This window comes from Eleutherodactylus coqui, chromosome 6 (assembly GCF_035609145.1).
Source record: "Eleutherodactylus coqui strain aEleCoq1 chromosome 6, aEleCoq1.hap1, whole genome shotgun sequence".
NCBI lineage: Eukaryota > Metazoa > Chordata > Amphibia > Anura > Eleutherodactylidae > Eleutherodactylus > Eleutherodactylus coqui.
This window is the reverse complement of record NC_089842.1, coordinates 37615952-37632048: the sequence shown is the minus strand read 5'-3', so window position 1 is coordinate 37632048 and position 16097 is coordinate 37615952. Positions and strand designations below refer to the sequence as shown.

The 16097-nt window shown below is 44.3% G+C and overlaps 1 protein-coding gene across 1 annotated transcript in view; it reads left to right on the top strand.

Moving 5' to 3' along the window:
* LOC136632041 (uncharacterized) overlaps positions 1-9607 on the top strand; it is an 83401-nt gene extending 73794 nt beyond the window's left edge. The window contains exons 23-24 of the mRNA XM_066606608.1: positions 2956-3075; positions 9071-9607. Of these exons, the coding sequence (XP_066462705.1) occupies positions 2956-3075; positions 9071-9250 (300 nt within the window). The 3' untranslated portion in view covers positions 9251-9607. The remainder of the gene's footprint in view (positions 1-2955; positions 3076-9070) is intronic.
* The last annotated feature ends 6490 nt before the right edge of the window (positions 9608-16097 follow it).

Here is a 16097-nt window from a genome sequence, read left to right as displayed (position 1 = left end):
AATGAATTGAGGCTTGCAACAGAGGCCAAAAGCAATAAAAAAGGGTTTGGGGGGTATGTCAAAAGCAAGAGAAAAGTCAAAGATGCTATTGGATGCTTACAAGATGAAAATGGTGAATTGGTTAAGAATGATGTTGAAAAGGCAGAACTTTTAAATTCCTATTTTGTATCTGTTTTCTCTGAGAAAGTAGATGTAACATCAACTGATCTTCCCTGTACTGTTGGGGGAATAAAAGAATGCAGGCTATCTATAAGCAGAGAGATGGTGAGGGAACACTTAGCTAACTTAAATAAATTTAAGTCTCAAAGTCCTGGATAGGATAGTAACGGAAACAGCGGAGGTAATTGCTGAACCACTCACTGTAATCTTTGAAAATTCCTGGAGATCAAGAGAAGTCCCAGAGGAATGGAAAAGGGCAAATGCTGTCCCTATCTTCAAAAAAGAGAAGAAGGTGGATCCAGAAAACTACAGGCCTTTGAGCCTTACTTCTATACCAGGAAAGATCTTTGAACAAATTATTAAACAGCATGTATGCAAGTACTTGGATGAAAACGGAGTAATTAACCAGAGCCAGCATGGGTTTGTAACAGACAAGTCATGCCAGAATCACCGACTGGGTTAATCAGGGAAATGCGGTGGTTATTGTTTATCTTGACTTTAGAAAAGCATTTGACAAAGTATCTCATACCATACTTATTGAAAAAATGACCAAATATGGGATTGACAAGGCAACTGTTAGGTGGATTCACAACTGGCTGAGTGATCGTACTCAAAGAATGGACATAAACGGCTGCACATCCTAATGGAGCAATGTATCAGTGGGGTACCACAAGGCTCTGTCCTGGGCACAGTGGTGTTCAACATTTTTATAAATGATCTGGAGGAGGGAATTGATGGGAAACTGATCAAATTTGCCAAAGACACAAAGCTAGGAGAGATAGCTAACACTAGGGAAGAGAGAGTATTCAAAAAGATCTAGCAAAGCTTGCACAATGGCTGGCGACTAACAGAATGGCATTTAACAAGGAGAAATGCAAAGCCCTACATCTGGGCAAGAAAAATGAAAAAAAAACAAAAAAAACACATACAAAATGGGAGGCAATGGGCTGAGCAGCACATGGGAAAAAGACTTGGCTATACTAATAGATCATAGACTGAACATGAGTCAATAATGTGATGCAGCAGCCAAAAAGGCAAACACAATTCTGGGATGTATTGAGAGAAGCATAGAGTCTAGATCATGTGAGGTCATTATCCCCCTCTACTCTTCCTTAGTCAGACCTCATCTAGAATACTGTGTCCAGTTCTGGACATCCCACTTTAAAAAAATACATAGACGAACTGGAGAAAGTTCAGAGAAGAGTTACCAAGATGGTGACCAGTATGCAAATCATGTCTAATGAGGAACAGTAAAAGAATCTGGGAATGTTTAGCTTGCAGAAAAGAAGGCTGAGAGGAGACTTCATAGCTGTCTACAAATATCTGAAGGGCTGTCACAGTGCAGAGGGATCAGCCCTATTCTCATCTGTACAAGGAAAGACTAGAAGCAATAGGATGAAACTGAAAGGGAGGAGACACAGATTAGATATTAGAAAAAACTTTCTGAGTGGGACAGGTTGCCACACGCGGTGGTGAGTTCTCCTTCAATGGAAGTGTTCAAACAAAAGCTGGACAAATATCTGTCTGGGATGATTTAGTGAATCCTGCACTGAGCAGGGGGTCGGACCCGATGACCCCTGAAGTCCCTTCCAACTCTACCATTCTATGATTCTATAATTCAGATTACTAGGGAACCCTAAACCACCACAACAGTTTCTCACTACTGATTGGACCTGAGACAGCATGCAACATTGGAAGTGTGGGAAAGGAAGTACAGGGCAGTACACTACTGGCAGACTGCCAGACCTGCAACACACCCCCTGCCTGAAAGTAGATTGCAAACAGAAGAGCAGCAGACAAATAGGGAAGACCATCTGAAAATCAGATCCTAAAAACATGAAACCGGGTGCAAACAGCAGCAAATGAGAGTCTAAAGCTGCCACATTGACCACACTCTTTCTCTTGTTTGCGTACGCGAGGACAGTGCAGTGATTGACTGCTTTGCTGGAAAGTGGTGAAGGAGCAGGTAGGAGATTATTACATTTTGTTTATGGGGCTCATAGAATCTGACAGGTTCCCTTTTTTGAGGAGGTGGCACAGTTGGATGAATAAATGCATTGAGACCAACAACAATGGAGGACAAGCGGTAGTTAGAGACTACTGTATCTGACTTTTCAGGTGCTTTTTCAAAATCTGTGTATTTTAGAAATAACACGATTTCTGTCCATGAAATGACTTGTCTATGCCATTGTCACCTGTTCTCTCCTTCTGTAGGCTGTATATCTAATTCTTAGTTTTCCCTGAGCTGGTGGGTGTAAAATAACCTCTATGATGACTCCATAGACTGCATACATAGGAGAGCAGGGTATCCTCTGCGCTGTAGCACACCCTCATAGGTAGCAGTATTATGAAGGACATCATACAGCAGTACTGAGCAGTGTGTATGTCATTTCAGCAGCTTTGAGACAGTAAACCACTCCCTAATAGCTGCAGAAGCATGTCCATGTCAGTTGTTTCCTTCTATCTCACCCTAGAGTGATTGTGCAGCAAAAGAAAACATCTTAGTTAAGGAATGTGATGTGTATTTTACTTGGTATCACATGGTTATCCCATAAGCACATTTGTTGGAAAGTCAGTGACCATTTAAGACACATGGATGTAGTCGTTAATCACAACCTTTTCTTGAACTGGCAGTCATGTTGGTGCGGGGCCCCATTCTACATTTTGCCATGGTGGTCCATAGCTACTTATTGTGCCACTGCTCTTTTCACAATGTACCAAAACATTTAGGATCCGCCTTTAAAAGAGGAGGAGTTTATGTCATCTACAATGTTTGCTTCCTCTATTGCATGGCAGGAGGAGGCGGTAGATGCCCTCAATGAAGAATTCCTCCAGCTGGTAAAACAAGCAATAAAAAACAAAAGAGAATGCAGTGAACTGAGCACCGGAACGGAGAGCATTAAAGATCCAGCTGTGGTAAGTTCTTAAATGGATAATATAGTTTATGATAAGTTTTGTGTGAGCCTATGATGGACCCATATGAAAAACCCAGAGGATGACTGCCCCACTTACTGCCCTTCCCATAGTGCAAACCACAGTCATTCTGATTCATGGAAGCAGCTCTGGAGTATAACACAGGATGTAACTCAGGATCAGTACAGGATAAGTAATGTATGTGCACAGTGACTCCAGCAGCAGAATAGTGAGTGCAGCTCTGGAGTATAATACAGGATGTAACTCAGGATCAGTACATGATAAGTAATGTATGTGCACAGTGACTCCAGCAGCAGAATAGTGAGTGCAGCTCTGGAGTATAATATAGGATGTAACTCAGGATCAGTACAGGATAAGTAATGTATGTACACAGTGACTCCACCAGCAGAATAGTGAGTGCAGCTCTGGAGTATAATACAGGATGTAACTCAGGATCAGTACAGGATAAGTAATGTATATACACAGTGACTCCACCAGTAGAATAGCGAGTGCAGCTCTGGAGTATAATGCAGGATGTAACTCAGGATCAGTACAGGGTAATGTATGTACACAGTGACTCCACCAGCAGAATAGTGAGTACAGCTCTGAAGTATAACACAGAATGTAACTCAGAATTACTTCAGGATAAGTAATGTATATACATAGTGACTCCACCAGCAGAATAGCGAGTGCAGCTCTGGAGTATAATGCAGGATGTAACTCAGGATCAGTACAGGGTAATGTATGTACACCAGCAGAATAGTGAGTGCAGCTCTGGAGTATGATACAGGATGTAACTCAGGATCAGTACAGGGTAATGTATGTACACCAGCAGAATAGTGAGTGCAGCTCTGGAGTATAATACAAGATGTAAGGCCACCTGCATATGAACATGTTGGATTCCACATGCGGGAGCCCGCAATGGAATCCGGCCCTGTGCCCAGCCAGAAACTGCGCGTACCAGTCTTCTTTCTTCTTCATCTGTACTGCGGATGGACCCGCCGTTGCTGTACAGATTTTTTTTTCCTTTTTTTTTTTCCTGTGCTGTTGCTATGTGATGATGCGGAATCCGTGATCTGTCCACAATGTCAGTTGCGAACAGGCCGCGGGTCAGGCAGCTTCCATTGACTTCAATGGAAGCTGTCTGTGCAGACACCACACAAAAATAGAGCATGCCGCCACTTTTCCTCCACTCGCGAACATCGCAATTCGTTACCACGAGTGTGAATCAAGCTGTGATTTTCCATATCCACGGTGCGAACGGCGACCACAGATGCGGCAATGCAAATTTGCTTGTGTGCCGGCAGCCTAACTCAGGATTACGTGGAATCCACGACCTGCTCTGCAATGTTCATTGCGGATGGGACACGGGTCAGATGGCTTCCATTGACTTCAATGGAAGCCGTCCGTGAGGAGCCCGCATGGAAATGGAGCATGCTTCGATGGATTTCCGCTCATATGCAGGAAACAGCAGATCTCCATAGGTAGTAACAGGCAGTATTTGCCGCGGATTCACGGTGCGGACGCCAACTGTGGATTCCACAGCAAATATCCGCCCGTGTGAGGGAGGCCATAGGGCTCTTGCACACTGGTGATAGCAATACCGCCGCGACAAAAATAGTACTTTTTTCCCACGATTTTTGAGCGTCAGCACTGCTTTTTCTCATAAAAAACATAATTTTCAGTTGCAATTTTCGTACGCGATTTTTTTAACGTGAAAGTCAATAGAACTTTCTAATGTTAAACACGCATCGCACGAAAAACGCAAGTTCATGCTTTGCGATGCGATAAAAAGGAGGCTCTATTGGGAAACATGGGAGATTAAAAAAAACTAAACACAGAAAGACAGTAATAGTGCGCCACATAGTGAAAGTGAAATATTTTCTACCATATACAGTAATAGTAACATCTTCTGTACCCCACAGAGTAATAGTGTGTCTCTTAGTGCCTCACATAGTAATTATGCCTTTTTTTCGTGTCTCCACGTAGTAGTAATGCCCACTGTTGGTGCTTACGCAGTAATAATGCCCTTATCAGTGATTAGTGGCACCCTTATAGCTTTTTGATGGTAATAATGCCTCTTGAATGCCCCCTAAAGAGTATTAGTGCCCACTTCTGACTTTTTAAAAACCAGTAATGCCTCCTGAGTGCTCCATTAAATTTATAATGCCTCCTGAGTGCTCCATTAAAGTAATAATGCCCCTGAGTGCCCCCTTAAAAATAATAATGTGGCCAATAACCTGTTCAAGAGAGGAAGAAGAAAAAAACGTTTTAACTCACCTTGATGAGCGAGTCCTCCTGAGGCCTGGTGGCGCAATGCAGTAACTTCCTCATGCCATCTGCATTGAGATGCTGATGGACCTGTCGGTGATCTCAGCTTCCTGGTATTGCTGAGAGCCTTTGCCTCCCTACTATGCTATGGGTCACACCTGTATCAGCATACGTAGGACCTCAGTACAGTGGAGAGTGGGGTTCACTTGAATTACCAGGTGGGCCCAGGGCTACACAGTGCCTTTTGCCACATGACCTGCGACCTTGCACTGCGACCTTGCAACTTCCTTGAAGTCGGTAGAGTCATGATGCAACATACCAGTTGCCATGACCAACACATCGCAAGACATCCACTCAGGTTGGCCATTTTTTGAGATGTGTCGGTCGCAGTTGTGGAAACTTATCAGTCTCACCACAATGACATTGACGTCAATTAGAGTGGGAGGTGGCGGGCCTACAGTTGGCCATCGTTGCTGTGCAGCTCTAGCATAATCCACCTAATCACTGATTGGTGGCTCAGCTGTGGCATACTTCCACTATGTGTGGTAGCTGTAATGGCTGCCTGCATTTTCTCTTATCCGTCCGCCTGCAGCTTCCACACATTTCTCTAACAATCCCAAATGTTTTAGTGTGTTGGATCCCGCCAACTCAGCTATAGGGTCTTTTCCAGCAACCTCAAGTCTTACAGAGCTGTGAACCTGCTCTGTGTCTGAGGGTGCAGAATACTCTCCTAGTTGTTAAATGCAGAGACTGGAAAGCAATAAAACTTGTTACAAACTTCGGGTCATAAACTGGTCTGAAAATAAACTGTCTCCTAATGAGCCATAAAGTTCCCAGTACCTCACTGCAGGTGATACACAACTATGTAGAGGTATTAACACAGGAGAGGACAGAAGGAGGTTGCATGAGGATCAGGATACGTTGGGGGCAGAAAAGTGGCAAGTGAGGTATAACAGTGATAAATGTAAGATTCTGCACATGGGCAAAGGAAATACATGTCACCATTACACACTAAATGGGAAACCACTGGGGAACACCGACATGGAGAAGGACTTGGGGATTTTACTTCACTGGAGCAAACAGTGTCAGGTAGCTGCTGCCAAGGCAAATAGGATCATAGGGTGCATCAAAAGAGGTCTAGGGACACATGACAAGAACATTGGTCTTCCTCTTTACAAGTCACTGGTCAGACCACACATGGAACATTGTGGACAGTTTTGGGCATCGGTACTCAAGAGGGATATATCAGAGCTCGAGCGGGTACAAAGGTGCGCAACTAAAGTAATAAATGGAATGGGCGGACTACAATACCCAGAGAGGTTATGAAAAATTGGGGGTTATTTAATTTGGAACAAAAAAGACGGCTGAGGGGCAACCTAATAACTATGTATAAATATATCAAGGGCAATGCAGAGATCTCTCCCATCATCTATTTATACCCTGGACTGTGACAAGGGGGCGCCCTCTATGTCTAGATGAAAGAAGGATTCTACAGCGACATAGAAGAGGGTTCTTTACTGTAAGAGCAGTGAGACTGTGGAACTTCCTGCCTGAGGATGTGGTAATGGGGAACTCCCTACAAGAGTACAAGAGGGGCCTGGACGCCTTTCTTGAGTGTTACAATATTACATGTTATAGTCAGCGATTACTTCAAAAGGGTCGGTGATCCGGGGATTATTCTGATTACCAGATTGGAGTCGGGAAGGAATTTTTTTCCCCTTAAACTGGTAAAATTGGCTTCTACGTCATTGCTTTTTTTTCCTTCCTCTGGATCAACATTGGGGGTAATAGGCTGAACTGGGTGGACATATGTCTTTTTCAGTCTTATGTACTATGTTACTATATATGTATCTATGTCCAGTCTTATTCAGAAGACGAATGCAATTATGACTTTAGTTTGAACCTGCTGAATTAGTGGATATTCTGGATTATTCAGTGGCCATATAAAAGTAGAGAATACATGTGAGTGGAGTATTTCCATTCAACTGTCTGTTAATAATACTTGCATCCTCATGATGTATGTAGAGATATTACGTAGGTGCAGAACATCTCCCCGTAGGACACCCGTATCAATCACTCCTGCGCCAAAAGAAATGTTGCTGCTAGTAGCGGTGGTTGTTATATAGTTCTGGGCTGCACCGCGGCACCTGCAGCCCCCCTTGCTGAAAAGGATTAAGGACATTTTAGTATACAGTATGTGTATCTAATATACACCGATTAACTATAATGTTAAAGCTACTAAGCTTATGGGCTAACGGAGGTGATCTGCTGAGTCCGGGAAAGTAGATTTGTCAGCGTTCAAACCCACCATTGAATGCATTGAGACGCTATAAGTAGTCCTCCCATCCTAATTGTGCGCCTTTACAGTCCGCTCAATGGATTCAGTGGCGCATTGACAATGGGGGAACTCGTCCATCGTCCCATTTCTGCTAATAGGGGGGTCCAAATGCTTTTGGCAGAAAAGTGTAGATGCTTTTATTGCATGCTAGCAGTACGATACATTAATTTGCGGTCTTCATTGTTTCTTAGGCTGGGTCTAAACTTAGTGATTTTTAGAAAGATCTTCTAGGCAATTGGGCAGACAGAACTGCATTTAAAAAACCGAAACCGAACGGATCAGGAGCAAACTGAAAGCTTTCCTTTAAAAAATAATTTAAATCCATGGGGAAAAAAAACAGATTTGTTGTACTTCAGTTTCTCTGTTTTTTGCCATTATGGCGTGCCCTATATCCATATGACTGCTACAGCGGCATGAGACACTGAGACCAGTGATTGGCTGCAGTGTTCATGTGACTATACGGGCATGTCAATGCGACAGCCATGTAAATAAAGCCTGATGGGGAGAAGCGGAGCAGGGGTGATGAAATGGCGCGGGATCAAACTGGTGCGTATACCTCTTTTCGTTATTTTATAATGTAACCTGCATTTACACAGTCTTTTTATGGCACAAGTAAGGCTGCTCTTACACCTGCGTTAGGGACAGTTCAGGGTTTCCATCGCCCTTCTCCGTTTTTTCCCCATTGATTTCATTGGGTTCAAAAAACTCAAAAAGCCTCCATTTGCTTCCATTCCGTCAGGATTCCATTTTTGGGGGCGAAAAAAATAACATAACAGACTGCGCTATTTTCCTCGCCCCCCAAAAAAGGAATGGAAGCAAACTGCAGCTTTTCCACTTGCTTTCCATTTTTTTTTAAACCCCATTACAATCAATGGGGGAAAAAACAATTTTTTGGTTAGTCCCCCCCCCCCTTCCCCCAAAAATGAGCAGAGACGGAACTGACCCTAAATTAGATATAAAAGCAGCCTAACCCCCGTAATGACATTTTGAGTAAATACCATTTAATTATGACAATTCTGAAATGTTCTGTTGTACTTTTGTTTCAAGTCCTTGCTATTTTCAAACCCAACAGAGAAACTGAAAGCCCCAACGGGGCCCAAACGCGAATGTGAATGGCGCCGTAATGACCAATTCTATTGTCTAATTCCCTTCCCATTACAAGGAATGAGCTGTAACGCCCCATGAGCCGCTGCAATAATAGACTGCAGCTCACAATACATTGGAGACATTCAGCTTCTCTGTGTGATATTGTGAAAGACCGCGTAAATCAATATGCAGAATACTTCTCCAGGGCGGGTGACTAATCACTATTAACATTTTGGAATCATTCTTATCGTTTAGTTCTTTATTCCTGAAACCTAAACAAACTAAAGGAGATTTGTCTTGTAGTTTAATAGGTTGGCAGAGAAAAGGGACCTGGCTGTACTCCTTGAAATAGAGAGGCGGTGCACATCGGAGAAAATCAACGCTGCAGAATCTGAGCTGCTTTATCTGCATCCACCTGACACTACATCCTCTGCTTTGCAGACATCAAGTTGCAACCAGTCTATTGGCACACTCGATAAGTAACTGCCATGACATAGAGAAGCATGGATACAAAGGCGGGCAACTAAAGTAATAAATGGAATGGCGGACTACAATACCCAGAGAAGTCATCAAAATTGGGGTTATTTAGATGGGAAAAAAGATGGCTGATGGGCGACCGAATAACTATGTATAATATATCAGGAGACAATACAGAGATCTCTCCCATCATCTATTATACCCAGGACTGTAACAAGGGGTCACCCTCTATGTGTAAAGGAAAGAAGGTTTCTACACCGACACAGAAGGGGGTTCTTTACTGTAAGAGCAGTGAGACTATGGAACTCTTTGCCTGAGGATGTGGTGATGGCAAAAATCAATAAACGAGTACAAGAGGATGCCTTTCTTGAGTGATACAATATTATGTTTTCTCACTTCTTACTCCAGAAGGCTCACTGATTCAGGGATTATTCTGTTTGTCACATTGGAATCTGAAAGGAATTTTTCTCTTAAATGGGGAAAATTGGCTTCTACCTCATTGGCTTGTTTGCCTTTCTCTGGATCAACAGTGGGGGATAATAGGCTGAACTGGATGGACAGATGTCTTTTTTTGGCCTTACATACTATGTAGATAATCCTCATCTGCAAACTAATAGCCTGGATTAAAGCTGATACATTTCACATGCACTGATACAATGTAGCAAATGATTGGGGAAGCTCTCTGCAACTGATGTGTTTAGCTTATTGAGGATTTTTGACAGCGTTGACAAGAATGTTTCCACTTTTTTGTACAGTGATATTATAATACAAGGTGTCCCAAAATAATACACACTTTAACAGCTAATAACTCATTATTCACTGGGGCAGGTGAGTCAAAACTGGTGCTAAGGAAAACTGGCTTAGCTGCTCATAGCAACCAATCAAATTCCACCTCTGGAAAGAATAAGCAGAGACCTGATTGGTTTCTATGGGCAATTAAACAAGTTTTGCTTTGAACCAATTTTGATTAGAAGTAATGGATGAAGCCAGACTGAGCTGCGAACCTATTGCAGATGATCCAGAGCGGAGGGTGCAGTATTCCGAGCGCTACTTGTTAGGCCTCATTCACGCAAATGTTTTATCGTGGAAAATGTTGGCCGAAAATCACGGCCATCTGAAGCATCAAATTCTACTGCATTCATTCAGGTGGGTGAATTTCCGTTGCATAAAATCATCCGGTGAGAAAGATGCCACATATGGTGGCGTTTCTGGACGGTCCTTTTCATGTGCGGCTGGGAAAGATAAGTCTTGCCCTATCTTTTGGCTGTAACGAGGCAAATTTGCTGAGCACTGCCTGTGATTGGCTGAGCATTCAGCCAATCAGACCCAGTGCTTTCAGGAGGTCGGGATTTTTGAATCCCTAGCCAGGGGAAAGTGCTTCAGAACAGAGCTGGGGAGCCAGGGAGAAGACGCCCCAGGGCTGCAGAGGTGATGTATGTATATATTTTTTTATTTTTTTCCAGCACCTAGGGGTGATTTTCAGGGAAGAGCTTGAAATGTAAGCCCTTCCCTGAAAATCACCCCTGGCTGTTGGAAAAAATAAAAAATCCCTGCGTGGGTTGCCTGCAACCCATTGCTTTCAATGGGGTGACAGTAGCGCCACTCCCATTGAAAGCAATGGGCACGGAGTTTCGGTTAGGTGCATTTTGCACATCCGTGCAGTGCATTATAGGTGTGCCAAAATATAAATGCTCAGCTGACTGAGCCTTTAAACTGCACCACACTATATAAGCAAAGGGATTAGATGTACCATTCTTTTCTATGCTGCTGTGACTTGTGCCTTTTACTTGAACTTGCTGCAGCCATCTGTCATGCCACACACTCAAGAAGTGAGGCTACATTCAAACAAGCACGAAACTTGCACCTTGCGAAACGCACAGAACGCGAATATGAACCCCATTCTTTTAAACAGAGTCACACACACGAGTGATACTGCAAGATAAAATATCGCTGCATGTCCTATTTTTCAGCGTCCCTCAGAATGCATTTCCTATTGTTTTCAATGGGACAGTCAAACACATCGCATGCTGTGCGGCGTGATGTCTGACAGTTTGGATGAGGAACCCATTTAGTTTTAAAGCTTCCTCAGAACCCCAGCTGGCCATTTTCTGACATCATCAAGGCAAGGTTGAGCAAATGCTAGGGTAGATCTGTAGGAAATCCCGATTTAATATTTCGGCTAGGAGGCATTCCAAAGGGGAAGATATGGTTGTCATGTTTAATATCAGGAATTTGCCTATTCATGGATATTAAGCATGGTAGGAGACAGATGATCAGCTACACCTATTGGCAATTCTGTAGATTCTGGGGGTTGGACAGAGACAGAACTAACTGTGCTTGGTCCATAGTGTCCTCTCGGTTCCAAAACTCTACCTGACGTTGACCTGGGGCCTCCGTGTGACCCATAATCTCCAATATTAAATTTTCCTTTGACACGGACATTAGCAGTCGCGGTGCCAGAATGTCTATGAGAATTATCCGAACTCAATAGAACAGTACAAGAGGGGCCTGGACGTCTTTCTTGAGTGTTAGACTATTACATGTTATATTACGGGGGTCAATTAACATCTACCCGTCACTGGCTAACCTTCTTGCCTTCGTGATCAAAAGGCGTCCTGAGGAAGAATACATATCAGGGACATCTTCTCAGACGACCCGCTCAGCTCGGGGATTCCCCCTATCAGCTTCTCGAATGGAGCAGGAAAATGGAACCCCAACACAGATGTGTAAGCCGCCTTATACATTTCTGCATGAATGAATGAACTGTATGTTAGTAAACACTGACTTTATACATTTTGGGGATACTATGTAATCATATATAACACTGCTGGCCTCCAGTGTTGGGGGGCAGAGAGCTCTTTGGATGGTCGGCTATATCTGCAACCTCTGAAGCATTTGAAAGAAGGCTAAACTACTGTAGGGTTTCCAGAGAGAGATCATACTTCTATCTTTCCTGCACGCCTGTTTAGTGAATATTTCCATGTGACCCCTGAGCTTTGTGCAGTCAACCCCTCCCATTCCAGCAGGACCTCACAGGTACTTTTTGCTTCTTTCTTCTTCCTGAATTGTTTATGTGAACAATAAATTGATCAGATAAGGAGGCACTCGCTGAACTCCGCAACCAGGAACACCAGGAGGAAGGAGAAAAACACCCAGAACTCGTTCCAGCAGCAGGCTTTATAGTTGTTTTTGTTCTTGTTTCTGTTATTGCCTGTAATATCACTAAATGTGTAAATAAAACTTTGTATTGTGTTGCATTGTTCTTGTGTTACTTTATAACACTCTTGTCTGGGTCTGAGAGTTCCTTCAGACAAACCAATTTGGGCACGTGGGAATAGCATGTGCAATACACAAAGAATAGAACCCATTGATGCCAATGGATTTGTTCATTTAATGGGGTTTTTGTGCGCATTTCACACACATAAATAAAAGTAGGACCTGCTCGATTTTCTTGTGTATTTGCCAATGGTCCCAATAGAAGGAATGATGCACAAACCCTCTGGGAAAAGCACACCGAGACTTCATTAGGCTTTGTAGCCATTTAACTCTTTCTAATCCAATTTGAATCTTGGTTTTCCTAGGGGGCTTACTCTTTTTCTGCCATTATACAACGGCGCTATCCGCTGGCTAAAGCCAGTACTGCATGAGGTGACATGTTGGGTAGGCTTCGACAGCAGAGAGGCTGGCAATATACAGTAAAAGAACCCCGGCGGACGTCTTCCAACATCGGACTGGTACAGCCTTAAAGGGGTTGTCCCGAGGCAGCAAGTGGGTCTATACACTTCTGTATGGCCATAATAATGCACTTTGTAATGTACATTGTGCATTAATTATGAGCCATACAGAAGTTATAAAAAGTTTTTTACTTACCTGCTCCGTTGCTGGCGTCCTCGTCTCCATGGTGCCGACTAATTTTTGGCCTCCGATGGCCAAATTAGCCGCGCTTGCGCAGTCCGGGTTTTCAGCAGTCTTCTATGGAGCCGCTCGTGCCAGAGAGCGGCTCCGTGTAGCTCCGCCCCGTCACGTGCCGATTCCAGCCAATCAGGAGGCTGGAATCGGCAGTGGACCGCACAGAAGAGCTGCGGTCCACGAAGACAGAGGATCCCGGCGGCCATCTTCAGCGGTAAGTATTGAAGTCACCGGAGCGCGGGGATTAAGGTAAGCGCTCCGGTAAACTTTCTTTACTTCCCTGCATCGGGGTTGTCTCGCGCCGAACGGGGGGGGGGGGGTTGAAAAAAAAAAAAACCCGTTTCGGCGCGGGACAACCCCTTTAAATCATGATGTCTTCGAAGGTCAGACAGTGGATTGGAAAGGGTTAAATCAAGACAGGGAACATGTGAATGTGCCATGGTTGGCACTGTTGTCTTGCAGTGCTGGGGTCTTAGGTTCCAATCTCATCAAGGACAACATCTGTGTTAACTTTGAAAAACTTTTTACAGATGTTGCCCTCTGTCAGATCCAGCAATGCAAGGCAAAAGTGCTAACAACTCTGCCACCATGCGTGTACTTTCTTCTACCTTCTCCAGACAAGAACAGAAAGAAAACATGCAAACTCTATGCAGATGTTGTCATATTTGAACCTAGGACCCCAGTGCTTCAAGGCAACAGTGCTAACCACTGTGCCACCATGCTGCTTCTTCTTTCTCTTGCTCCATCTTGCTCCTCCAGAAGAGGAAGAGAAATGAAAGCCTTAGGGCTCAGTCACACGGACGCTGATCCGCCCGTGTTTCTGCACGATTAAGACCGCTGCACTGCAGGTGCGGTCAACTCTCCGCACCGCCGGAAGACAGAACACATGGCTGGCAATGGAGCCGGTCATGCAGAGAGTCGTTCACACGTGGTGCGGCCATCTTATCGTGCAGAAACACGGGCGGATCGGCGCCCGTGTGACTGAGCCCTTAGGAGAAGGATGAAACAGCAGGAGGAAGGAGAAAAAGATGCTTGGTACATTAGTGGCTAGTGCTGTTGACTTGCCATGCTGGTATTCTAGGTTCAAGTCTGACCAAGAGCAGTATATGTGTGGAGTTCTTATGGTCTCTTTGTGTTTCTTCGTCTTGTTCTTTCCCTTCTTCTCTTCAAAGAGATAGAAGAAAAAAGAATAAGCAAGGTGACTCGATTGTTATCACTGCTGCCTTGGTGGAGCTGAAAGAATATTCATTGTACCTTTATTTTTATGTCAATTTTAATAGTTTATTAGAAGGAAATCAGGTATTTGATCTTTCTGGTGAACATGATGTTCTTGTTTTGTACACATATGCAGCTAGTAGAGGTGATGGAGTGCTCATGACACGGACTGATCATCTGCTCTGCTCCTTGGTCTCTGCCTTGGGTGCCTTGTTCCCTAAGAAACACTAGGATCTCAATTTACACTTGTCATTGCTATATATCTAGCTCAGCTGAGCGGAAAGCGGAGGGGCTCCATTATTGTCAATGGGGTCCGTTTGGTGCTGTTCGGTTCCATCCTAAGACGGAGCCATTCAGCCATGGGGATTCCCCTTTCCTGCTCCTCGAATGGAACCCCCGATGCATATATGAAACCACCCTAATATTGCATGATTTGTATCACAATTGCTTTAATATTTGGAGTAGTCGGAGTCCTTCAAAGAGATAGATACTGTACACAGGGTAAGGTATTTGGTGACTGCACAATGTATTTGTCAGCAAGCGGATGTGGATCCGTTTTGCCACACACTGATTCGACTTTGGCCTAAATCTGGAGTCAGAGCCTGGGGTAACCTGCCTTTCACCCTACCAATTGGGATCTGGTCTTTGCTGCGGGATCCCTTAATTGTTACATGGAGAAGTAGTCTCAGTTATATTGCAGTTGATGCTACACGAGGCCAAGGTGCGGTACCTTAGGGTGTGAACACAGACGTAACCAGGGGAGTTAGGAGAGGTCAGGACGGGCAGCATAAAGTTCTGTTCGGCAATCAGATCAGAGGTCAGGGCTGACAGAACAGGTGTAGTACGATAAACAGTCGGGGCAGGCAGCTGGCAGGGAAAGTAGTCCAATAAATGCTGCCGAGGTCAGGAATGGAGAAAGCAAAGTAGTCAGGAATAAGCAGGATTCCAAAAACCAGAAGAGCACATAAAGTACTGAACAGGTGGAACCAAATAGCTTAGTATCCTCCATAGGGAGGGGGGTTCCTAATACAGCCAGGACTGACAGAGGCTAGATTGGGGACAATTCTACAGGAGCGCATATGTGCCCTATTGACAGAATCAAAGGACTTCACCAAGTAGGATCCGGCGAAGGTATCTGAACAGCAAGCAACCAAGATGGTGGCTGCAGCGGTGCACCATGACAATATTGTTGACATATGAACTTTTGCGCAGTTTTTTTTTTTTAGTTTTTTAGGCAAAATTACATTATTTGTCCTATGAAGATATATGATTTACAGTCATTCATCCCATAAGCCAATTCTAAGCAAAGAAAATTAATCCAGCGTCGTTCAACATGTCAGTCAATGCTCGTTGCAACCGGCCAACTGATGTCACGGAACCATTACCCCCCCCGAGAAGGTAAGAGAAGAATCTTATGCATTGTAGTTGCTGTGATTGGAGATCTACTGGGCAGCGTGCGACGGATGCAAGACGTGCGCACAGATCTGATGCATTCTTGGCAGCAGCGTCTAGCAACACCTTGGAGACAAATCTATGTAAAGCCAAGCTGTGCGCGGGGCTCTGCACTGATAATAGGCACTGTGTACCCAGCAATCAGGGCTGGTTGGTAAACAGCAGCAGTCGCTGGCTGCCATGCCCGCTCTCCCTGGTGACTGCTGCTGTCAGGAACACTTACACTATCAGCTGCTGACATAAGCCTCCGTTGTCCCCGGCTCTCAGGCTTCTCCCA